The 26,926-nt window shown below is 40.9% G+C and overlaps 1 protein-coding gene across 1 annotated transcript in view; it reads right to left on the bottom strand.

Annotated features, from left to right (window-relative positions):
• Positions 1-3,626: 3,626 nt before the first annotated feature.
• Positions 3,627-26,926, bottom strand: part of NR3C2 (nuclear receptor subfamily 3 group C member 2) — a 330,198-nt gene continuing 306,898 nt past the window's right edge. The window contains exon 9 of the mRNA XM_032855551.1: positions 3,627-3,894. Within this exon, the coding sequence (XP_032711442.1) occupies positions 3,739-3,894 (156 nt within the window). The 3' untranslated portion in view covers positions 3,627-3,738. The remainder of the gene's footprint in view (positions 3,895-26,926) is intronic.

The following is a 26,926-nucleotide window of genomic DNA, read 5'->3' as shown; positions in this document are numbered from 1 at the left end:
ACTTGCAGTTTATAAAAAGTATGTTAGCACTGACTTTAACATAAAGGGACAATGTTTTCTATTTGCTTGAGGGGCATTCAACATACAGAGGCAAACAAACCCCTAATTACATAGGCATCACCATGCATAATTTCTGCTGCTCTTGTGTACAGTGGCTGGCGGGCTTAGTGGCAGAGACTTTGTTCTTAGCTAATGATTCCTCAAGATGCAGCTGGATTTTTTGCGTCTGAGCACTTTTAGAAATTCTTAGAAACAGTGTCACCCTTTTCGTGAGAATGAGTCTGCTCTAGTCAGAAAGGATACCCACTTTAAGGGTGCATATTGGTGTGGTCTCCAGCTGCCCCTTAATAGGTCAAATTCTGTCAGCTTTGAGAAGAAATTAACTGCATATATAAATATTTTATAAACAAATTTGTGAACCCAACTCTAAAAACATTTTTTCTCCTGTTCTGTGTTTCATGGCCATGTTGTGTTCCAGAAGTCTTTTTGTCATGTTAAAATGAAGTTGAATTTGTTTAATGCTCAACTGGTCTTCTCTTTCTGGAAGCAAATAGTTTGAATGATCACCAGTTAAATGGCACGTTAAAAATGTACTTGAGTTTATCTTCACATGTTTTGTAGTTTTAAGATGAGCTGATAATTGTTTCCTGCTCTTCTGTGGTCCATATTAATGAGTGAAACCAAGGGGAGTGTGAGAAGCATTACAGCCAGCGGGGAGCAGAGTCTCTTGTCGGCCCAAGAGGACCCAGGGTGAAGGAGCACGAGAGGACTGCGTGGAGGAAGAACACTGGTCAGACGGGACATCTGGTCTACTCAGGTCAGTCCCAACGCCTGACAGATGATCAAGCTTCCCTGTGGTAGTAGAGAAAGGAGGCAATGTGCACGGAGTGTTTAGCGGCTACATAGTGGGCAGTTCTTGTTGCTAAACTGTTACAGGTTGTTTTAGTGACCCACATATTATCAGCAGTAAGGAACAAGGCACTGAATTAGTCCCAGAAGAGTATAATTAACATGTGTCTAATGGGGGCTCTATCACGGGGGAACTGTCTTGGATGCAGGCAGAAGCGCATGTTCTCCAGATGTAGAGGGGCACAAAGTCCAGGTGTGCCTGCAGACACCCAAATGAAATGTTTCCAGAACAACAGGTGATTAAAGTAAAGGATTTATTGTAATCTGCTTACAGTCCTTTGCAAAGACAGACATACGTTTTTGCATAAAGATATAAATTGCTTCATTTTAAACTAATTTAGTGTCTTTTAATTATATGAAGAAGTTTTGGTGAAATATGAATTGTACCAAACCAAGATTTTTAAGAGCAATATGGTACAAAAATAAGAGCAGACAGACAATTTGGACTGGGACAGGCATTCAACAGTGAATTTAGAATATGGCTTTGCTGTTTAATCAAGCAAAGTTACCTGGAGACACATAAAGAGCCAGTAACTTTGTTAATACAAAAAGCTGATGCAGACTGTCTCCATCCCAAACCTGGTTACACTGAAATTCCAATTTCATAAAACGTAAGTCTGAGCTAAAAGCTGCTCTTGTAAGCCGTGTCTTTCCTCGAAACTCCCAGTCTGCATGCTGTGTATTTATCACCCTTCAAATGTGGCTTTCATATTGCTGTGCATGTAAGTTGACTGTATTTAAAGATCTGCCTATAAATTAAATTACTGAAATTGCAAATTATGTAAGAAAAACTCCTCCCTCTGAATGTAGCTTTCACAGGTTCCCCCTTGCATAAGGCAGGTGTCTTCTGAAAGACAAGGTAATGTTGCCTGCATGGTGAACCCTAGAGAAGAGTGTGGATCCCAACGCTGCCTTCTTCTGGCCTAGGGCTTCTCCAGCGACAGCTTTTAGGTTCTGGAAAATAATGCGATTTCACTGAGTACCTGATGATTATCATTACTTTTAAAAAGATTAATTTGGCCTCTAGTCAAAATCGTTTGTTTAAGTGCAATCATATTGTGAAGCTTCCCCAAAGATAGATAGGTTTGTGATTTGGGGCAAGAGAAAAGCCATAAATTGCATCAGTGCCAAACAGATTAATGAATTAAAAATTTTAGTGCCACTGTCTTGCTTATATGATCTGTAGTTTTTTTTTCCAAAACTGTTTATGTATAAAATTTTTAAAACCTACCTTTTAAAAATCTAAAAACCCTCTAAATATATGGTCTCCACGCCATTCTGACTGAACTGTGCCAAAATGCATCTTTCCTGGTACGTCCTGCGGCAGCCTACGTGTCCCCATTACCTGTTGTGAGAGCACAAAACCTCTTTCCCAAACCAGAAATGAACATGCCACCTTCTACAGATAGGGTGCCTGGAATTTCCTTTCCCGAAGGAGAAAATGCCGTTTTCTAAAACGGGACGAGATTGTGCTCTCTGGGCCATCGCACTTCCAGCCTCGTGCTCCTAGAGCAGATGCTGCCTCAGGAGGAAAGCAGGAGAAGAGGCCGCTCTCCTACAGCTGCAGCCTCCCAGGACCTTCGCTCACATGTGTTGTCAAATGACCCCTTCGAGGAGCTGCAGACACCACAGCCCATTGTTCCCCGACAGACGCAGGACAGAGCAGAAGCCAGAGCACCTGCTCAAGTCCCAGGAACACCCCCAGCGGGAGACCAAAGACAAAACGAAAGTACAGAAAAAGTAGAAAGGCTGAAAGACAACCAAAGAGGTTTAAGTGTGGTTATTTACAACAGAGACTGTAAAATGGTAAATTAGATATGAAGCTAAAAAAGGCACAGCTTTCCCTTTCTTAAATACACTGTAAACGGTTCATTATGCATGCAGAACATTTCACTTTACAAAAAAAATTTTTACCTTGTTTAGACAAAGATAGTACTTAAATAGTCTCCAGCAAAATAGAATTCTTTCAAAAATACTTTCCCCTTCATCCTATCAACCATTAAAGTTTATTTTTGTGTGTGTTTTGTGGGTTTTTTTTTGTTTGTTTTTGTATGTGTCTCATTTACAAAAGTTCCTTACACCTTAGTTCAGGTCTTTCACAATTTATACATACAGTAATGTACAGCACAGCAAAAGACTGCAAAAAATTATTTGTAAAGCCAACACAATAGATACTAGAAATTGAAACCAAGGCATTTGTTTAACATCTTATCTGTTCTAATTAAATAATAAATGGACGCTAAGGGTGTGTATACCAGTGATGCAGAAGCCCGTGGGTGGACAGGAACCCCCCAGGGGGGCTGCTGTTGCCCTCCACGTGCTCTGTTATTACACAACAGGAATCTGTATATATTTTTTCTTTTTTTTTTGTTTTTTTAAATAACAAAAGAATATTAATGCCCCATATTGACTATACGTTTTATGTGCAACCGAGGGTAAGCTCTAAAAAGTTCGTTAGTCCTTGAACCCTTTTAAAACAAGCGAACGATACCAGAAACTACATGGCATAGTTAAAACTTCCATCTGTTAAAATATCAAAATCAGAGAGTTATTGACTAGATATGGCTTTTCATCCAGAGGAACAGGAACATGTTTCTAAGCGCTGGGGAGCGGAGAGGGAAGAATCCTTCCGACTGCTCAGGTCTTGCCAAATCCATGTCACACTGCTTTCCCGGCTCCAAACCCTTGACGTGATTTTAAACTTGAAAAACTGCTGAACAAGTAGGAATCAGCTATCACACGTGAAAAACCGGATTTCTTGGGTCCTTTGTGGGTGTAGAACAGCATGGGGAAACTTAAGGCAAAACTCTCCTGGTGAGATGTCCTCCGTCACTTCCTGTGAAAGTAAAGGGGCTTGGCGTTCCCGGACTCCACCTTCGGCAGTTGGTCGCTGATGATCTCCACCAGCATCGCGGGGAACTCCACCTTCAGGGCCTGGGACTCTCGGAAGGTGTAGAAGCAGAATTCCAGCAAGTCGCTCACCAGCTGCAACACACAGGACAGGACATTGAGGTCTCCTTTCCCTCCCTACACCCCGCCACGTCCTAACTCAGGCATAAGCTCCAGCAGCCTTCAGAAAGCCGAGAGGGAAGCGCGTCTGTGACGCTGCCTGATTTGGCTAAGTCCCCTGTGCTGGGGGAGGAAGGGTGCTCACCTCACTTGTCAGGGAAGGTGCCTTTCATGCAAAACAGATTCAGCCAAGAGCTGAGTATGGAATACTGACTCTACCGCTGGCAACAGGGTCAGGTAGAGTTCAGAGTGGCTGGGATGCTGAATAGCTCTCACCAAATTCTCATTTGTAAATGTGCGACTCTGGTGGGGCAGGCATGTATGTGTATCTCTGGGCGCTGGTGATGGGCCTGCCCCAGGCTCTGGGGTGGGCTGGGGGCGGGGGTGGGGGGCAGGCAGGTGCTGGCTCAGGGCCTGCACAGTAGAGGCCCAGGACAGTGAGGGGCAGGACACAAAACCTTTGCTGGCAAGTGTCCTGCTCCCTCTAGTCCCCGGTGGGCCCTGCCACCCTCTCCTCCAGCTTCTCACCCTGGGCTGCGGGAGGGTTGAGACTTCTCAGTACCCACCCTGAGCTCTATTAAAGTATAATTGATACATAACATTGCGTAAGATTAAGGTGTCCAATGGGCTGACTGGATACTTAGACATTGCAAAATGATTAACACCTTCATCATGTCATAGAATTCCCATTTCTTTTTCTGTGGCAAGGATATTTAAGGTCTACTCAGCAACTTTCAAGTACATGATACAGTATTAATTATAATTACCATGTATACTCCATCCCCAGAACTTATTCTCTTAGCACTGGAAGTTTGGGTCCTTTGGGCTTCTTTAGATTTCATGTATGAGCGATCTCATATGGTATTATAATCGTTGCCTGACTTCACTTAGCATACTGCCCCCAAGTTCCATCCAGGTATCGCCAACAGCAGGACTTCCGTGTTTCTCATGGCTCAGTAACAGTCGTGTGTGTGTGTGTTTCTTATCCATTCTCAACCACTTTCTATTTCAGCCTGACGGTGACAGAGTGCAAGCAGCAAGGATAACCTCTTGGTCTACTTGCCTGTCTGGCTATTTCCCCTCCTTGTTTGGCCCAAGGACCTTTTCTATCCTCCTGGACCTGAACCACTCCCATTTCTGTAAGTTAACAAAACAACCACCCACAAATGCAGTATACCATCAACTCCACACCACTCTGCAGGACAAATGAGTTTTGGTCATTTCCCACTACATTAGAGCAGACATTACATGCCATAAAAATCACTCTCGTCTTAATAAAAGCATTCTGGTGAAAATACATACGTAACTTTCAGAGCTTTTTCTTTTACCTTAATTAGCAACCCTAAAGACAGTAAATAACTGCATGGTAAAGGCCTTTAATACGAACCAGAGATCAAAAGAATGTCATCAGGAGAAATATCTGGTGCTTCTGTTTGTGCCTGCGTGTTTGCCCTCAGTCTGAAGAGGGACACTTCACTAAGTAGGTTCCAAGGTCTCAGAACTTTAGTAAGTGTTCCTTATGCACAGAATGTTGGGCCAAACAAGCTGGAAAACAGCACAAGCCACTGTCCACTCTGGGCAAGTTCACATTCTGTGCTTGCCTCGTGAAGGCTGAGTCTCAGTTTCTACATCTGTAAAACGGGGTATATCTGCCTCACAGGGTTAAGAGGACTGAATGAGTGAACTGGAACACAGGAGGCCAGTTCTCAGTCAAGCTGTGGAGAGATATTGCTGGTAAAACCCCTCTAATTCTGTCCTCCTGAGTGGTTATCCCAGATTCCTTCAAACATAAAACATCATTTTTCTCTATGGGACATAGTTTGCAAAATCTCGTCTCGGTAGTCTTTTGTGTAATTTGGTGACCCTGGGTCCCCCCTTCTATAAATTGAGGTACAGGAGAATTTTGTGTTTCACCTTTCCAGGAGAGGTTCTTAGAACTGAGATAGTAAATTTCTTAATTTTTAAAAAAATATTCATTTATTTTGACAGAGAGAGACACAGCAAGAGCAGGAACACAAGCAAGGGGTGCGGGAGAGGGAGAAACTGGGCTCCCTGCTTGGCGGGAAGCCTAAGCAGAGCTCAATCCCAGGACCCATCGATCATGACCTGAGCCAAAGGCAAACGCTTAAAGACTGAGCCACCCAGTTGCTCTCATATTTTAAGAAGGGGAGTGGCAGAGGCAGAGAGAGCAGGAGAGATAATTTTTTTTTTTTAAGATTTCATCTATTTATCTGACAGAGATCACAAGTAGGCAGAGAGGCGGGCAGAGAGAGGAGGAAGCAGGCTCCCTGCTGAGCAGAGAGCCCAATGAGGGGCTCGATCTCAGGACACTGGAATCATAACCTGAGCCGAAGGCAGAGGCCCAACCCACTGAGCCACCCAGGCGCCCCAGGAGAGAGAATTTTAAGCAGGTTTCAATCTCACAACCCTGAGATCATTGCCTGAGCCAAAATCAAGAGTCCAACACTTAACCAAATGAGCCACCCAGGTGCCCCCCCCCCCTTTTTTAAGATGGTGGACTAGTGGCTATGAAAGCTACAATCCTTGCTGGGCCCCACTCTCCGGATGTGGTGCCACAAATGAGCTGGTCGTTTCGACTGCAGGGCACGCCTTTCAGTGGGTGATGGCAGAGCTCTGTGCACCAGCTGCGGGCATACAGAACCAAGTTTAAGTTCACCCCCATCTCTACCCCTCCCTGTTCCCAAGGGCCCTCTGTCAGGGATGCCTGCAGGACTGTGGAAGAAGATGGTTTTTCCTTTTAAAAAATGTTAACCTCCATATAAAATTGTACCAAAAAAATAAAGTACCTAGGAATCAACTTAACCAAGGAGGTAGAAAACCTATACTCTAAAAACTATAAAACACTGATGGGGCACCTGGGTGGCTCAGTGGGTTGAGCCTCTGCCTTTGGCTCAGGTCATGATCTCGGAGTCCTGGGATTGAGCCCCGCATCGGGCTCTCTGCTCAGCAGGGAGCCTGCTTCCCCGCCTTCTCTCTGCCTGCCTCTCTGCCTACTTGTGATCTCTCTCTCTGTCAAATTAAAAAACAAACTATAAAACACTGATGAAAAAAAGTGAAGACAACACAAAAAAATGGGAAGATATTTCATGCTCATGGATTGGAAGAACAAATATTTTTAAGATGCCTATACACCCAAAGCGATCCATAAATTTAATGCAATCCCTATCAAAGAACTATAATAATCCTAAAATTTGTATGGAACCACAAAAGACCCCTAGTAGCCAAAGCAATCTTGAAAAAGAACAAAGCTAGAGGCATCACAATTCTGAATTTCAAGATATACAACAAAGCCATAATAACACCGTATGCTACTGGCACAAAAACAGACACGTAGCTCAATGGAATAAAGAGCCCAGAAATCAACCATGCTTATATGGTCAATTAACCTGTAAAAAGGAGGCAATAATATACAACAGGGAGCCACAGGTTGTTTCAGTAAGTGGTGCTGGGAAGACTGGAGCACCTTCTCATACTATACACAAAAATGAACTCAAAATGTGTTTAAGATCTAAATGTAGGACCTCAAAACATAAAACTCCTAGAAGAAGACATAAACAGTACCTTCTTTGACATTTGCCTTCACAACATTTTTCTAGATATGTCTCCTGAGGCAAGGGAAACAAAAAGCAAAAATAAACTATTGGGACTACATCAAACCAAAAAAGCTTCTTTTTTTTTTTTTTTGCACAGAGAAGGAAGCTATCAACAAAACTAAAAGAAAACCTATTGAATATTTGCAAGTGATGGACTGGATAAGGGGTTAATATTCAAAATATATAAAGAACTCCTACAATAACCCCCAAGACCAAATAACCCAATTTAAAAAGGGGCACAAGACCTGAATAAACATTTCTCCAAAGAAGACATCCAGATGGTCAACAGACACATGAGAAGATGCTCCACATCAGTGACCATCAGGGAAATGTGAATCAAAACCACAGTGAGATATCACCGTATACCTGTCAGAATGGCTAGAATCTAAAAGATAACACTAAAATAAGTGTTGGTGAGGATGTGGAGAAAAAGGAACCCTCGTGCACTGTTGTGTGGGAAGGCAAACTGGTGCAGCCACTGTGGAAAACAGCACGGAACTTCCTCAAAAAAATTTAAAAAGAGAAATACCCTATGATCCAGTAATTCCATTACTGGGTATTTACCTCCCCCAAATGAAAACACTAATTTGAAAAGATATATGCACCCACCTGTATGTTTATTGCAGCATTATTTACAATAGCCAAGATATGGAAACAGCCCAAGTGTCCACTGACTGATGAATGGATAAAGATGTGGTGTGTGTGTGTGTGTGTGTGTGTGTGTGTGTGTGCGTGTGTATATGTATACACACGCACACACACACACATACACAATTGAATATTATCCACAAAGAAGGGATAAGCCATAAAAAAAAGGATATGTGGGCACATACACACACACACTGGAATATTAGCCATAAAAAAGGATTAAAATCTGGTCATTTGCAACAACATGGATGCAACTAGAGAGTATTATGCCAGTCAGAGAGAGACAAATACCACAGGACTTCACTCTCAGGTGGAATCTAAAAAACAAAACAAATGAAGAGCAGAACCAGAACCATAAATACAGAGAACTAATGCTTGCCAGAGGGCAGGTGGGTGGAGAGATGGGCAAAACGAAGAGGGATGGGGTACAGGCTTCCAGCTACGGAATGATGTCTAAGTTGATAATTAGCCACAGAGCCAGGGGTACCATCTTCTCTCTCTCTCTTTTTTAAAAAGATTTATTTATTTGACCCTGAGAGAGAGAGAAAGAGAGCGTCAGTGCGCGTGCATGCACAAGTAGGCAAAGAGGCAGGCAGAGAGAGAGGGAGAAACAGGCTCCCTGCTGAGCAGAGAGCCTGATGCGGGGCTAGATCCTAGGACACTGAGACCGTGACTTGAGCTGAAGGCAGAGGCTTCAACCACTGAGCCACCCAGACACCCCATCTTCTCTTTTTTTGCAGTGGTTTGCATCTCTTCTTAGTGTAACTTTTCACATTTGCAGGTCCCTGAGCAGCCTACAAGCTCCTTGGAGGCAGGAAGCACCCACCCACTCAGCTCCACTGCATCCAAGAGAGGCCCCCTTCCCATTCCTTCTGTGCAGCCCTGCTGAGAGCTCCAGGGACCAGAGCCCCTCTTGCTGGGGCCTTGCTCTTGTGTTTCTCTGACTTCTTCCAAACTCTTAAGTGCTCAGAATTAACTAATTTCAACAGTGTTTCCTTAGGGCAGTGTATTGCTAGTTCTAATCAATGAACCCAAACAAAACTGGGTAATTTAGATGGGCATCTTCATTTTAGTGGCAGTAAGTAGGTAAAGCAGACTGAATACATAAAGCTAACCTCTTTCATCAGTACTCAAAGCTATCCCCTTTCATCCTGTCCTGTGATTCTGGGCAACTCACTGATGCTGGGTTTTACAATGTGACTTCATATGTACGCCATGTCACGGTGCCATGAACCCCAGTCACTGCTCACTGGGGTTGGAGGGACAGGTGTGGGGAGGGGAGTCACGGCTAAAGAGATCGGAGTCCTACTCCTCCACTGGCCCATCAGCATGAATACGTTAACTGCAATGAGACAAAAGGCCAGATGCCTTAATATCGATCCTCACCAGCCTTTCCTGGTAAACACCAGGCTAAGGCAAGAACCCTCACTGTTACCAGAAATGAATCTCACATTATTAGGAATCAGAGAAAGTCCTGTGCACTGACTTTTCATTCTGTACAAAGTCTATCTGCTGGATCACGGAAGTTTAGCTAGTTGCCGGGCATGATTTATCCCGCCTCAAGGGCCACAGCCATCAGGGTGGTAGAGGATGCTGGTGAGGTCTCGGCAACTGATGGCACTTTACTTGCACCAAACACAAAGCTGTCAGGTTCCATGAGTGCCCCCTCCCCCACCGAATCATCGCCAGCAGCATGGCCGCTTCTACCCCAAGCGACAAATGGCCTCTGGGGGCACCATGCAGGGAGGGTCTGGCACCACTGTTCTAAGGTTACACAGCCACCAGGTGGTGACGGGAACACCTGAATGATAACAGCCTCTCTGAAATAGGGTCACACATATTTTCAACAGCACATTCACTTCTTGTAAGTTATCTGCTGACTCCAGAACTTTCCCCCAAATAGGATCAAGCTTTTAGCCTGAAATGAGCACAGGGAGGGGGATGGGAATGGTGGTTAAAGGTTTATTTTCAAAGATCAGAATTTTAGCCAGCTATGTAACAGGGTTACCTGCAAAAGATACACAGCTTCAACTCTAAATGCTGTTATACTAATAGAAATGGCCAGCAACCATTTACTCCAGGTATTCCTGCAACAGCTATGTGAATACTGGAAAATGCTACTCAGTGATTGTATAAGCAGTCTGGCCTTCATTCCAAATCCTACGCTCCACCCATTGCAAATCAGTGTGGAAGATGGCTGCACATGCACATATGGGCCCTTTAGGGCTGTTTCTCTCTGGCTGGTGATGCCTCAGTGAAACATGATGGTAACATGGTACATGAGTAACAACAGCAGCCCAAATTTAGTAGCATTAGCTTCTATACCCAGAAGATAATATAACCTTTAACAATACAGTTATACTGCTATTTAGTTGTGGGTTCCCTTTGGAAACCCAAGCCACACAATGGCACTACTCTGCTGAGTGCTCTTGGTGGGCCTACCTACAGGCTGCATTTGGGGGCAGTCCTAAAGGCCTCCTAGATGTGACTGAGAGAGAGAGGGGGGATCAGGAAAACACCATTAGGAAGTGATGTTAGCACACAGCAGTGGAGGGCATTCCTCCTTTTTTGTCCCTCTTTTTCAATGAAGAGTTAGTCATCTATCCATGAACAAAAGTGCCTTTGTGGGAACTGCAGGATCTGGCACCATATGCCAAGGAACTGGGAGGAGTCTGGCTCACCTGTGTATCTGGTTATGGGCATAGGCTGTGTGACCAGTGGGGCAGTGAGCTTGCCCCAACCTCTCTTGCCATAATCAGGAAAAAAACCTAAAGAGTGCTGACCTGGGCTGATACCCATAGACAACAGAGAAACTTCCAAAGCTTAGTCCTTATGAAGACAGACTCCAGCATGCCAATGGAGCAACAAACAAGTCTGGACACAGCAGAGATGGTAGAAAGAACTTTACCAACACGGTCCTCACCCCCACCAAGGGAACACTGCATTGGGCTGAACTAGCAGGTGGTAGTGATCTCTCTCATACAGAAAAAGAAGAGCAGTGAGTATCTAGCTATCCCAGTGGTGTGGAATGCTGCTAGAGAAACCTGTTACTCTCCAGCAGCACCTGGAGAACTTACTTAGGCAGGATCTCTATGACTGGGAGGAAAGAGGAGGTAAGAATACCAAAGGACATTAAAGGGACTCACGGTGTGCTGATTGTACTCAGCAGGAAGTCCAAGCAAGAGCCCCTGGGAGTACTACATCTGAGAATCTCCCTATGGGGCCTGTGGGCAACTCTAATGCCCCAAGGGCTAAATCCATACCTCTCTGCACTCTGTGGGTGGTTATATGTGCACACTCCCAAGTGTGGTGGCAAAAGCAAGCTCTTTAGGAGTGTGCTCAGAATACAGGCCAGAGTCTGTGGACAAGGAGGAAAGCACAATCTTGAGCCATTCTTCTGGAAAATAAAAGAAAGGTTTCCAATAGCCAGCCTGGTGAGTTTTAAAAACCAAAGATGTAAGAGCTTAAGAATTTTGCCACAAGAGGGAGCAAGAAGAGTGGAACAGGTGTACCCATACAAAGGCAGAGAAAATCATAGATGGAAATAGCACTAATGAACCAAATACCCAACCTAAAGGCAATAGTCAAAGATTTAAGGAGGTGGCTGCTACTTCAAGTGTGAAAGAAGCAATTCAAAACTACAAAGAACATGAAAAATCAAGGAAACATGTCACTACCAAAAAATAATAATTCTCCAATAACAGAGCTCAAAGGCAAGGGGTTTTGGATAAAGAAATCAAAATCAGTGTTGAAGAAACTCAATGAGCTACCAGAAAACTCTAAATATAGTTGAAATCACACACACACATGCACGGGCACATACAGAAATGTTCAAGATGAGATATTACTAAAGAGAAATCACAGAAAGGAACCAAGCAGAAGTTCTGCAGCTGAAGAACTCAATAAATGAAATAAAAAATGTAACAGAGTAGAGCAAATGGAAGACAAAAACAAAAGAATGAAAAACTGCGAAGAAAAACTACATGATCTAATCTATTGGATTTCATCAAAAGAGCATATATTAGAATAATCCAGATTCTAAAAAGAAAAAAGAGGATAATGGGACAGAAAGTTTATTTAAAGAAATAATAGCCGAGAAATTCCCAAATGTGCAGAGAGAATTGGACATCTAAGTTCACAGAGCTATAGAAGATCACCCTATTATCTCATGAAAAAAGACCTTCTCCAAGACGCATTATAATGAAACTATAAAAAAAAGTTAAAGATTAAGGAATTCTAGAAGTATCCAGGGGAAAAAAAACTGTAACCTACAAAGGGACCACCATTAGGCTGCCAGCAGATTTCTCAATAGAAACACCATAGGCCGGGTAAGAGGGGAATGACCTATTCAAAGTATTGAAAGAAAAAAATTGTCAGCTAATAGTACTATACCCAGCATAGTTATCCTTCAGATATGAAGGAGAAATAAAGACTTTCCCAAACAAAAGCTGAAGGAGTTCTTCACCATTAAACTTGCTTTGTAAGAAATGCTGAAAGTTCTTTAGGCTAAAATAAACTGACACTAATCAGCACCATGAAAATACACAAAATTATACAACACATCGGTATGGTAAATACAGTGGACGGATGTTATAGTATTGTATACATGTCAAAGAAAAAAGGACTAAAAATAATTAGAGCTACAGCTACTATAATTTTGTTATACAAATAAACAACATAAAAAGAGGTAAACAGACCTCAACGTGAGGCAGGAATCTATCAAAATTGTAGAGGAGAACAAAGGCAGTAACCTCTTTGACACTGGCCACAGCAACTTCTTTCAAGACATGTCTCCAAAGCAAGGGAAACAAAAGCAAAAATGAACTCTTGGGACTTCTTCAAGATCAAAAGCTTCTGCGCAGCAAGAAGTCAACAAAACAAAGACGCAACCCACAGAATAGGAGAAGATATTTGCAAATGACACTACAGACAAAGGGCTGATATCCAAGATCTGTAAAGAACTCTTCAAACTCAACGACCAAAAAAACAGATAATCATGTCAAAAAATGGGCAGAAAACATGAACAGACACTCTCCAAAGAAGACATACAAATGACTAACAGACACATGAAAAAATGTTCATCATCATTAGCCATTAGGGAGATTCAAATCAAAACCACACTGAGATACTACCTTATACCAGTTAGAATGGCCAAAATTAACAGGACAGGAAACAACAAATGTTGGAGAGGATGTGGAGAGAGGGAACCCTCTTACACTGTTGGTGGGAAGGGAAGTTGGTGCAGCCACTTTGGAAAACAGTGTGGAGATTCCTTAAGAAATTTAAAAATAGAGCTTCCCTATGATCCTGCAATTGCACTATTGGGTATTTACCCTAAAGATACTGATATAGTGAAATGAAGGGCCATCTGTACCCCAATGTTCATAGCAGCAATGGCCACAGTTACCAAACTGTGGAAAGAACCAAGATGCCCTTCAACAGACGAATGGATAAAGAAGATATGGTCCATAAATTATATACAATGGAGTATTATGCCTCCATCAGAAAGGATGAATACCCAACTTTTGTGTCAACAAGGACCAGACTGGAGGAGATTATGCTCAGTGAAATAAGTCAAGCAGAGAGAGTCAATTATCATATGGTTTCACTTACTTGTGGAGCATAAGGAATAACATGGAAGACACTGGGAGATGGGGAGGAGAAGTGAGTTGGGGGAAATCAGAGGGGGAGACAAAAAATGAGAGACTGTAGACTCTGAGAAACAAACTGAAGGTTTTGGAGGGGAGGGAGGTGGGAAGTTGGGTGAGCCTGGTGGTGAGTATTATGGAGGCTCCATTCCATGGAGCACTGGGTGTGCTGCATAAACAATGAATTCTGGAACACTGAAAAAGAAATAAAATAAAATGAAAAAAACAAAAAAAACCCAAAACAAAAACAAAAGAGGTGGTAAATAATCACATCATAAATAAACAAGGGGGGGGGTAGTTAAGGGTGAAGACATAGTTTCATTATAATGAAACTATAAAAAGCATTTGTAAACAATTGAAGTTAAGTTGCTGTCAGCTTAAAATGGCCTGTTTTATTTATGAGAATTCTTATGTATGCCTCATGGTAACCACAAAGCAAAAACCTAGAATAGATAAACAAAAGATAAAAAAAGAGGGAAGCCGAGCATACCACCATAAAAAAATCACTAATTTACCAACTTAGGCAAAAATAGAAGGAGACTACGCAAATACAAAATAATCAGAAAACAATAAGATGGCATTATAAGATCTTACATATAAGCTGTTATACGCAAACAATGGATCATGGAACACTATATCAAAAACTAATAAAGTACTGTACGGTGACTAACATAATAAAAAATAAAAAATAAAAATATTTGAAATTAAAAAGATAAGAATTTTAAATGTAAATGGATTGAATTAACCAATCCCAAAGCACAGTGGCTGGATGACTAAAAAAATGACACAACTATATGCTGCCTACAAGACACTCACTGCAGCTTTACACAGGATACACACAGGCACAGAGTGAAGAGATAGAAAAAGGTATTCCATTCCAGTGACTATCAAAAGAAAGTAAGGGTAGCTATACTTAAATCAGAAAAAACAGACTTGAAGCCAAAATGGAAACAAGAGACAAAGGTCAGTGTATAATGAAAAAGGGATCAATTCAAGAGATATAATAGTCATACATACATACACACCCAATATTGGAACACCTAAATATATTAAGCAAATATTAATAGATCTGAAGGAAGAAACAGACAACAATACAAGAATAGTAGGGGACTCCTAACACTCCAATTTTAGCAATAGACAGATCATCCAGACAGAAAACCAACAAGTGAACATTGGGGTTGAGCCCACATTAGGCTGAACGGATCTAACAAAGATTTGTAGGACATTCCTTCTAACAGAAGAATACACATTCTTCTCATGTGCACATGGAACACTCTTCAGAAGAGGCCACATGATAGAACACAAGTCAAGTCTTGTGAATTTAAGATGACTGAAATCATACCAAGTATTCTTTCTCACTACAATGTAACGAAACCAGAATAACAAGAGGAAAGCTAAAATATGTGAAAAGCTACAAACACATGAAAATTAAATAACATACTCTTGAACAAACAATGGGTCAAAGAAGAAATCAAAAGGAAATAAAATATTTCAAAACAAATGAAAATGAAATGCAATATACCAAAACCTATGGAATGCTGCCAAAGCAGTTCTGAGAGGGAAGTTTATAGTAATAAATGCATATATTAAAATAAATCTCAAATAACCTCACTTTATATTTTCTTTTTCTAGAAAAAGAAGAACTAAGCCCCAAGTCAGCAAAAGGAAATTAGTAACAAAGACTAGAGTGGAAATAAATGAAACAGAGACAAGGAAAATAACAGAAAAAAATCAGTGAAACTAAGAGCTGGTTTTTCAAAAAGATTAAACTGTCAAATCTATAGCTAAACTAAAAGGACAAAGAGAGGACTCGAAATCAGAATTGGAAGAGGTGACATTACAAGTGATACTACAGAAATACAAAGGATTGTAAAAAACTACTATGAACAAATTCTATGCTAACAAATTGGTTAATCTGGAAGAAATGATAAATTCTTGGAAACCTACAACCTGCCAAGAATGAATGAGGAAGAAACAGAAAATATAAACAGACCAATAGTACATAAATACTGATTTAATCAGTAATTAGAAAGCTCCAAACCCTGAAAACTCCAGGACCATTACCATGACACCATACCATTACCAAAGCCAGATAAGGACATAAGAAAACTATAGACTACTATCCCTGATGTATACAGATACAAAATTCTCAACAAAATAAAAGCAAGCCAAACTCAGCAATGCATTAAAAGGATTGAACACCATGACCAAGTAGGATTTATTCTGGGAATGCAAGGATGGTTCGTTCAATATACATACATCAATAAATGTGATACACTACATTAATAGAAAGATAAAAATCATGGTCATATAAATAGCTGCACAATAAACATCTGACAAAATACAACATACTTTCATGATAAAAACCGTCAACAAAATGGTTATATAAGGAATAAACCTCAACATAGTAAAGGCCACATATGACAAACCCACAGCTAACATACTCAACAGTGAAAAATTGAAAGCTTTTCCTCTAAGATGAGGAATAAGGCAAGAGTGCCCTCTTTTATTCAACACAGTACTGAAAGTCAATTAGGAAAGACAAAGAAATAAAAAGGCATCCAATTCTGAGAGAAAGAAGTAAAATTGTTATTCACAGATGATATGATCTAATATAGAGAAACCTTTAAAGACTCAACCCAAACTGAATCAATGAATTCAGTAAAGTTGCAGGAGATAAAACCAACATACAGAAATTAGTTGCATTTCATACACTAACAACAAAACATTTGAAAAAAACTATCCCATTCACAATAGTATTCAAACAATAAAATAATTAGGACTAAATTTAACGAAGGAAATGAAAGATCTGTATAATGAAAATTATAAGTCATTGATGAAAGTAACTGAAGAAGATACAAAAAAAATGAAAGATATCTTGTGTCCAGGGGATCAGAAGACTTAACATTATTAAAATGTCCTTACTACTCAAGGCCATTTCTACAGTCAATACAATTGCTATCAAAACCTTAACAGCATTTTCACAGAAATTAAAAAAAAATATGTATGAAACCATAAAAGATGCTGAATAGCAAAGCATCATGAGGAAGAAGAAATCTGAAAGCATTATCTTTCCTTATTTCAAACTATACTACTGAGGTACACAGTAATTTAAATATATGTTTGTTATAAAAATAGACACAGAGCAATGGAACAGGGAGTCCAGAAGTAAACGCCAACATTAACAGTCAACTAATATTTGACAAAGGAGCCAAGAACATTCAGTAGAGAAAGGATGGTCTCTAGAATAAATGGTATCGAGAAAACTGGACCCCTATTCTACACCATACACAAAAGTTAACTTGAAATGGATTGAAGACTTAAATATATAACCAGATACCAAAAAACTCCTAGGGGGATAAAACATAGGAAAGAAGCTCCCTGACATTAGTCTTGTCAATGGGTTTTTAGATATGACACAAAAGCACAAACAACAAAAGCAAAATTCAACAAGTCTGACTACATAAAACTGAAAAGCTTCTGCAGAGCAAAGGAAACAATCAAAAAAAGAGAAAAGGCAACCTAATGACCTAATGAATGGAAGAAAAATATTTACAAACCATATATCAGAGAAGGGGTTACTATCCAAAGTATATAAAGAATTCATCCAGCTCAGAAACAACAACAACAAAAAAACCCAAAACCCAATTAAAAACAGAAGACACACACACACACACACACACACACACACACGAGCAGAGGAACTAAAGAGACATTTTTCCAAAGAAAAGATCCAAATGGTCAACAGGTATGTGAAAAGATGCTCGGCATCACTGAATATCAAGAAAATGCATATCAAAACCACAATGAAGTAACACCACACACCTGTAAGAATGGTTGTCATTAAGAAGACTACAGAAAACAAATGTTGGGGAGGATGTGGAGAAAAGGGAACGAACACTTGTACCTATTGGTGGGAATAATGCAGTTGTTCAGCCACTATGGTAAACAGTATGGAGGCTCCATATAACATTAAATATGTAACTACCATAGGATCCAACAACCCTACTCCTGGGTATATAATCCAAAGGAAATGAAGATAGGGCATGGAAGAGAGATCTGCACTCCCATGTGCACTGCAGCATTATTCCCAATAGCCAACATATGGAAACAACCTGTGTCTGTCAGTGGATAGATAAAGAAGATGTGTGATACACACACACACACACACACACACACACGGATATTATTCAGCCATAAGAATGAAGGAGATCTTGTCACTGGCAATTAACAGATGGCCCATAAGGGCATTATGCTCAGTGAAACAAGGCAGACAGAGAAAGACAAATGCCATATTATCTCACTTAGATGTAAAATCAGAAAAAGCCAAACTTGATGGTAACTTTAGGAAGATCCTGAATTCACCTCCTCTAATGGACACACCAAAGTCTACAACTACATATAAAGCAATTCCTCCTGAAGGATTGTGGGTTGATTGAACAGCTTTTGCACAATAAAGCATTATGGGCCCACACACATAATGGCTGGAGAGACAGAGACATGGTAGTGATAGGAATCTCACCCCCAATGTGGTAACCTGCGGTAGGGAGGGACATCACAGATGGGCCATGTACAGATTCATCTGACCTGGGGCACAGCAAAAAACCATCAGTTTAAAGGGCAACCAGACTGCAAGTGAAGGAAACCTGTTTACTCACTCTGACTGCCAAATGGTGGGGGAATTTCTATAACTCTCTTGAGGGTCAGTGGTGCTGGCAAGAGCCTCTCCACCTTGATAGCACAGATAGGAACAGGGAGCAGGTGCTCTAGCTAGCCTGCTGACTCAGCAAGCCCTGAGCCTCTAGTCCACACCAGCTCCACCCACTTCATCAAGGCTGCCTGAGCATGGCACACCCTGAGAAACTTGTGGCCTACATTTGATTCAGCCCCAGCCATCCCCACTCAGGGCAGCTCTGGCACCCTGCCAGGATGTCCCCTATGCAAAATGCCCTGGTCTATGCTTGTCCCAGCTCAAGCCATCCACCAGGATGACCCTGGTGTGGAGCAACTTAGGACCTCCTTGTGCATGTCCACTACATCCACACCCCCAGGTGTCCAGTGCCAGCCCTAGCTTGTAGCACTGACCGCATCTCCACTGATTCCTCCAGGGTGTCCCCTGTACAGAGCACCTGGCCCATACCTGCTTCAGCTCGAGCCATCCTGCTAGCATGGCTCTGGTGTAGAGCATCCCGGATCCCCTGGCCTGCACTGACTACAGTTCCAGCTGTCTCACCAAGGTGGCCTAGGTACAGGGCAGCTTGGGACTCCCCATAGAACCCTGGGATCTCCTGGCCTGTGCCACCTACAGCTCCAACCAGCCAGCCAGCCTAAGCCAACAGGAACATAATCTACACAGGGGACATTTTTGTTCAAGGCCACTCCTTGAAGACTGGCAGAGGTAGCTGTTTCACCTAATAAACACATGAAGTCAAACAAAATGAGACAGAGGAATATGCCTCAAACTAAAGAATAAGACAAAATTTCAAAAAAGAATGAAGTGAAACAGAGATAAGCAATCTACCTGATGAACAGCTCAAAGTAATGGTCATAAAGATGCTCACTGGACTTGAAGAAAGAGTAGGTGAACTTAGTGAGAACTTCAACACAGACAAAAATTAAAACAAAACAATCAGAGTTGAAGAATACAATAACTTAAATGAAAAATATACTACAGGGAATCAATAACAGATTAGCCAACCTAGAAGAACAGATCAGCATCTGTTGGGGGTAGATGGGGGTAATAGAGAACATCTGTTGGGAAGATGGGGTAAATAGAGAACACCAAAGTGAAAAGAAAAAAAAATGAGGATAGGTTACAGGACCTCTGGAACAACATCAAGCATACTAACATTTGCATAATAGGGATTCCAGAAGGAAGAAAGAGAAAGCTACAGAAAGCTTATTTAAAGAAATAATAGCTGAGAAATCCCCTAACCTGGAAGAAGAAAGAGATATCCATGTCGAGGAAGCAAAGAGAGCACCAAACAAGATGAACCCAAAGAAGTCTACACCAAGATACATAATTAAAATGGTAAAAAGTGGGGCACCTGGGTGGCTCAGTTGGTTGGGCATCAGACTCTTGATTTCAGCTCAGGTCATGATCTCAAAGTCCTAGGATTAAGCTTCATGTTCGGCTCTGGGCTCAGGGGGGAATCTGCTTGAGGATTCTCTCTCTCCCTCCCTCTGCATCTCCCCCTGCTCTTTCTCTCCACAATCAATCAATCAATATTTTAAAAATAGCAAAAATTAAAGATAAAGAGGGAATCTTAAAACGAGCAAGAGAAAAGTAACTAGTTATATACCAGAGATATCTCATAAGGCCATTAGCAGATTTTGTAGCAGAAACTTTACAGGTCAGAAGGGAGTGGTCTGATATATTCGAATTGCTGAAAGGAAAATACCAGAAGTACTCTACCCAGCAAGCTTATCATTCAGAGTTGATGGAGAGAAAAAATTTCTCAGACAAGCAATGTTAAAGGAGTACTCTACCACTAAACCAATGTTAAAGGGGCTTCTTAAAGCAGAAAAGGAGAGACTGTAAGTAGAAGAAAATTATGAAAGGAAAAATTTCGTTGGTAAAAGCAAATATATAGTAAAAGTAGTAGAACAATTACTTATAAAGATAGTATGAAGCTTAAAAGAAAAACATAGTAAATCAATTATATCTAAAAATTCAGTTAAGGGATTCACAAGATAAAAAGATGTAAAATATGACATCTGATACATAAAACATGGAGGGGAGGAGTAAAAATGTAGTGATTTTAGAATGTGTTCAAACTAAAGCAACCAACTTAAAACAAACTGCTATATAATTGGGATGTTATATATGAACCTCATGGTAAGCACAAACCTATAATAGATACACAAAAATAAAGAGAAAGGAATATAAACTTAACACCAAGGGAAGTCATCAATCACATAGAAGAGAACAAAAGAAGGAAAAAAGGAACAGAGAACCACAAAATCAAAGCAAAACAAGAAAAGCCCAACTCATAAAAGCAAAGAATCAAATGGTGGTTACCAGAGGGTGGGAGAATAGAGGAGATGTTTGAGGCTACAAAACTGAAACCAGTATGTAAGTCCTAGAGATTTAATGCACTGGATTCACGTGTGTCCCTGAAGCATGAGACAAGGCTCAATGGAGCTGCTTGCTCCCATGTAAGCTCTGCCTGCAAATTCTGGATAAGGGAACAACCCCTGCCATGAGTGTGGCCAAAGCCAGGGCTCCAGGCCAGGCCAGGCGCCTCTGGCTCTGCCTCCAGAAAGGCCTGGCTTCCTGAAGAAGTAGACAGGGTTGTCCTGTGTGGCCTCACAGGGACAGTTCCAGAGTCTAGGCTGGTTTAGGCACGGGCATTCTGAGCCACACCAGCTACTCACGAGGAAGGGGTTGGCTTCTGGGGTGGGAAGTAGAAGCTGCTCCACATGTTATGAAAAACCAAGAGCATTTCTGAAACTCTGTTATCTGAAGCTACTTTTTAATTTGTCTTCATTACCATTTTTATATTAAATTCAGTGGTAATGCTTGATCTCTGGTCAGTGATGAATATTAAATCTTCCAAATACGTTTTCGGATGCTGTGCTAAGCAAGATGGGTTCAATTTCCTTCTAATTTTTTTGTACTTAAATTTATTTAATTTCTAGCCTGTTTAAGTTCCCTTGTGTTACTAGCCTCATTCTGGATCACAGCTCCGCCTTCTTGTGAATAAGGTCTATTGTACATGTGAAAAACACAAAGAAAAATGACACAATGGAAACAGAAAGTAGAGCTTAAAGATAAAGGAATAATTAGAACATTGTTGAACAAAGGGAATCTAAGGGAAGGGCTGTGTTTGAAATGCACTGGCATGTTACTGTATATAGAAGTATGAACTTTTCTTAATTTTGTTTTCAATATTTCCTAGATCCTTCTTGCCAAGGTACACTGTACTAAGCAATCTAAAAATCTAAACCAATTCCTGTTGGTAAGTTACCAACTTTAATATCAGGTTAACTCAGGATTAAGCAATTAAAATCCTTATTTCAATTTCTGAAGGAGAAGGAACACTAAACAAGGGGCAGACCCCACTGGGCAGGTGCATCCTCTTTTGATCCAAGTAAGGACACTTGAGAACAAGGGGTCTCATCTATTCCCCTGTTCCACTGAATGAATCAGGGTTTGGCAAACTATGGCTTGCAGGCAAAATCTGGCCTAATAATCGTTTTTATAGGTTTTTTTTCTTTTAAAAGATTGAAAAAAAAATAGAAGAATATTTTTGTGCCAATACCATACTGTCTTGGTGAGCACAGCTTTGTAGTAAAGCTTGAAATCAGGCAACGTGATGCCCCCAGCTTTTTCTTTTTCAACATTTCCTTAGCAATTCAGGGTCTTTTCTGGTTCCATACAAATTTTAGGATTGTTTGTTCCAGCACTTTGAAAAAATGCACAAAAACAGACACATAGACCAATGGAACAGAGTAGAGAGACCAGATATGGACCCTCAACTCTATGGTCTAATAATCTTCAACAAAGCAGGAAAAAATATCCAATGGAAAAAAGACAATCTCTTCAATAAATAGTGCTGGGAAAACTGGACAGCTATGTATAGAAGAATGAAACTCAACCATTCTCTTACACCATGCACAAAGATAAACTCCCAATGGATGAAAGACCTCAACGTGAGGCAGGAATCTATCAAAATCCAGAGGAGACCATAGGCAGTAACCTCTTCGACAGTGGCCACAGCAAATTCTTTTAAGACATGTCTCCAAAGGCAAAGGAAATAAAAGCGAAAAGGAAAAGGAAATAAAAGCGAAAGTGAACTTTTGGGACTCCATTAAGACAAAAGGCTTCTGCACAGGAAAGGAAACAGTCAACAAAACAAAGAGGCAACCCACGGAATAGGAGAAGATATTTGCAAATGACATTACAGACAAAGGGCTGATATCCAAGATCTGTAAAGAACTCCTCAAACTCAACACACACAAAACAGATAATCATGTCAAGGATTGACACAGGACATGAAAGACACTTCTCCAAAGAAGACATACAAATGACTAACAGACATATGAAAAAATGTTCATCATCATTAGCAATCAGGGAAAGTCAAATCAAAACCACACTGAGATACTACCTTACACCAGTTAGAATGGCCAAAATTAACAGGAGAGGAAACAAGAAGTGTTGGAGAGGATGTGGAGAAAGGGGAACCCTCTTACACTGTTGGTGGGAAGGCAAGTAGGTGTAGCCACTTTGGCTTTCTAAGTGTCATATGGATTCTCTGAGCCTTTAGGAAACACTTTCCAAAGAATCCTTGTACATCATGGTCAAGCATAAAGGCTCCAGAATTTGTCATGTGGATGGAGAACCACTGTCTTACAGTTCTGGCTGCTCTTTCAGAGTCATTTCCCTTTGAGGCTGGAGTTCCTGCAGGTTACACACATTTACAGTTGTCATTATGCAAGGTAGTTCCATTCTATTATGTTAAGGAGAACAGAATGAGCAGATACTGAACCCTTGTTCCTAGGGAAAATACAAGGTTAGGTTTCCATGAATTGCTGGTCCCACTGTCAGCAATCAATACACAATCTTGTCTTATGTGTTTCTGTTTCAAGACGCCTTATTTAATGGATACTGCTGATTCTTTAACATTGAACTCATGGCCAGTAGCACTATAACTCATGCTTGAATGAAGTTCACCGAACACAATTATTTTCTCCATAAGGCACATCACAGCCTTCTTTCTCATGGGAACATGAGACAGTGCAGGAGTACTACATTTGGGGACCACCATAAACAGCAGAATCAACAAAAATGCAAAAACTGTGTCATTAAACAGATCCTGAAAAGGACAGTTATTTACTGTATGACAGCTGAAACAAGAAGGCAGAACATCACCTTGTTTGACCTTCTTTGGGAACACACACATTTTTACTGCTTGGCACCCGTCTGTGAATGAATGTAAAAGGGCCATATGGATTCTGGGGTTACAAATACATTTTAGCCAGTAGGAGGATATGTAAATACAGATTCTGAAAATAACGAGAATCAACTGTGTTTGAAACCATAGTCACTTTCTAGTTCCTTTAACCATGACCTTGATAAACTGATCAATGGGCATCTTCTGGGTCTTAGCAATCACAGTCATTTAAAATGATCTGCTCCAGTCTAAAAGAGCCCCAGCTGTAACATTCCTCTTTTCTACTGATTGACGATGTCTCTCTCCCTTCTGAAATTTCTCCACTCTTTCTTTTTGTATCAAGTTAGGCCTGATTTTTTTAAGGCTCCTTTTCAGTGTATGGTTGAGTCTCTTAATTCCTTCAGTTCTCCTACCCTGCTTCACTTAGCTTTCTGCCTTTCATATCCTCCATTGCCTCCTTTCACAGACACATCTGTGTGGTGCCCTGTTAGCTGCGAAGTGCCCCCCACGCTCATCATCACCTCGAACCCAAACCATCTTAGGTGGTGATATTGTGCCCAGGACCACTAGCATTAGCTGTGGGGCTCCTCGTTCAGTTTGCTACAGATTTCAAGATGGTGAGAGCAAAACATGAAGCCAAGACTGGAAGCCTTCTATGTGTGGGCCCCTGAAGGACCCCTAACCCATCAGGGGCAAGAGAGCTAACCAGGGGCAGGGCTGTCTCTGCCCTGATGTGTCTCATATGTGCTCCCTTTCCTCCTGCACCCCTGCCTTTCGGTTCTGCCTCACTTACAAACCTGGGAAAGCATGCTTAATCAGTCTCTGTTTTAATTTTTTTTTCTCTGTAAAAGGTAAAAAAAAAAATCAGTAAATATTACTTTTATTCCCTTTTTATAGAGGCAGGAATTAAGATGAGGTGATTAAGTGTAAACAGTAGTATTTACTCATCCTTGCCTCATGGAGTTATTAGGAGGATTTAATGACAGGACTTAAGAAAGAAAGGTACTACATAAATCCCAGGTATTATACAGTTATTTTATATTGTAAGAAGAGTGATTTAGGCCACATAAGAGGGGCCTTTTTATTGACACAGGTGTTAGACAATGAGATAGTTTTCCAAAATCTTCCCTAGATATATTTTAGATTAAAAAAAGATTCCATGTGTCTGGTTAGATTTTGATGTGATCTTCTAAGAGCATGGCTTCCAGGACCCTCAGTGGTCTTTTCTACCTGTTACTTTGTTTTTGTTTTCTATTTTTTCAGAAAGCTCACCTTATAGCATCATAAGTCTTACAGAATCAGATGGGAACAGAATGCACAGTTCTTTTATACCTCCCCAAACAAGGTAAATGCCTAGCTTCCCCCCAGTATTCTTTCGATACTAGCTGTGAACAGTGGCACGTGTTCTGTGGGTAAGCAACTTTTAAAATGTTAATTAATGAATGCAAAGAAGTAGTTATTACAAGACAATATGCCTTTCTCCCTTTTCTTTAAATAAATTAGGATCAGACATAACTTTTAATTTTCCCAGTTAAGTATTAAAAGGAACAAACTACTGTCTGCTATCATTGTAAGTTCATAAGGGAAAGATTCTGATACCAAAACAGATCATCAAAACCCATGGAATGAGAGAAATACTTACAAGTCATGCATCTGATACAGGGTTGATAACCAGAATATATAAAGAACTTGTACAACTCAACAACTACAACAAAAAATTGGGTTTAAAAATGGGCTAGGGGAGCTGTCTGGGTGGATCAGTCTGTTGAGCATCTGACTCTTGATTTCAGCTCAGGTCATGATCTCAGGGTTATGGACTGAGCCCTGTATTGGAACTCTATACTCACTGGGGAGTCTACCTGGGATTCTCTCTCTTCCTCTCTCTCTGTCCCTTCCCCCCACTCATAGTCTTTTTCTCTCTCTAAAATAAATGGATGAATCTTTTAAAAAATGGGCAAAGGGCTTGAATAGACAATTCTCCAGGGAAGAAATACAAATGACCAATAAACACACAGAAGATGCTCAACATCACTGATCATCAGGGAAATGCCAATCAAGACCACAAGATACCACCCTCATGCCAGTTACAATGGCCATGATTCAAAACAAAATGGAACAGAAACTCAGTAACAGCACATACCCAGTGCTGGTGAGGTTGGAGAAAAATGGGAACCCTTGCCATCTGTTGGTGGGGATATAAAAAACAGTGAAAAACAGTTTGGGAGTTCCTCAATAATTACTTGGAATTATCATATGCCCTAGCAATTCTACTTCTAGGAACACACCCAAAGAACTGAAAGTAGGGTGTTGAAGAGAGATCTGCACACTCATGTTCATGTTGCACTATTTACAATAGCCAAGAGGTGGAGGCAACTCACGTGTCCATCAGCAGATGAACGGATACACAAAGTGTGGTATGCACATACAGTGGAATATTACTCAGCCTTAAAATGAAAGACCATTCTGACACATGACACAACATGGATGGACCTGGAGGATAATATGCTAAGTGAAATCCATCAGTCATGAAAAGATGAACACTGTATGAGTCCATATATTTGAGGCACCTGGAGTAGTCAAATGCAGAGACAGAAAGTAGAAGTGTGGTTGCCAGGGGTAGACGAGGGGGAATGAGGAGTTGTTTAATAGTATATATAGAGTTTCAGTTTTACAGGCTGAAGAGTTCTGGAGATTGTAGGCTAAGGTGAATGTACTTAACACTAGTGAACCCTACATTTACAAATGGCGGAAGCGGCAATTTTTATGTTCGTGTATTTTACCACAATTAAATTAAAGGAATGGCAAACTCCTATACTGAATTTCTTTCCTCATTTCCTAAAATCTAATACAACTGCATCTCAGAATGTGACCTAGCTACTGACCAGCAGTTGGTAGGCACTGCCACAGTCTAAACATTAGCCACTGAAAACATTCAATGTTTTAAATCAGCCTTTTCCAAAGACGTAAGGAAGTAACCCAGATTTGGCATTAAGTCAGCCACAGAAAACCATGACCAACCACGAATGAATGAAGGAGATAAAGTTCTGGGCTGCATGTGGAAATTAACTCTCATTGTCATTAAGATTTCATATGAACGTGATGGGTGAGAAAGGACTCAGGACCAGTATTATTGATAAAATTGTTACTTAAAATGCAAGATCAGCCCTAATGCACCATGGGTTGCCTCTGACGCCTGCCCTCC

Source organism: Lontra canadensis, unplaced genomic scaffold, assembly GCF_010015895.1.
Source record: "Lontra canadensis isolate GAN:19392208 unplaced genomic scaffold, GSC_riverotter_1.0 scaffold10, whole genome shotgun sequence".
Classification (NCBI taxonomy): Eukaryota; Metazoa; Chordata; class Mammalia; order Carnivora; family Mustelidae; genus Lontra; species Lontra canadensis.
The sequence above is the reverse complement of the archived record's forward strand: the minus strand, read 5'-3'. Positions and strand labels throughout refer to the sequence as shown.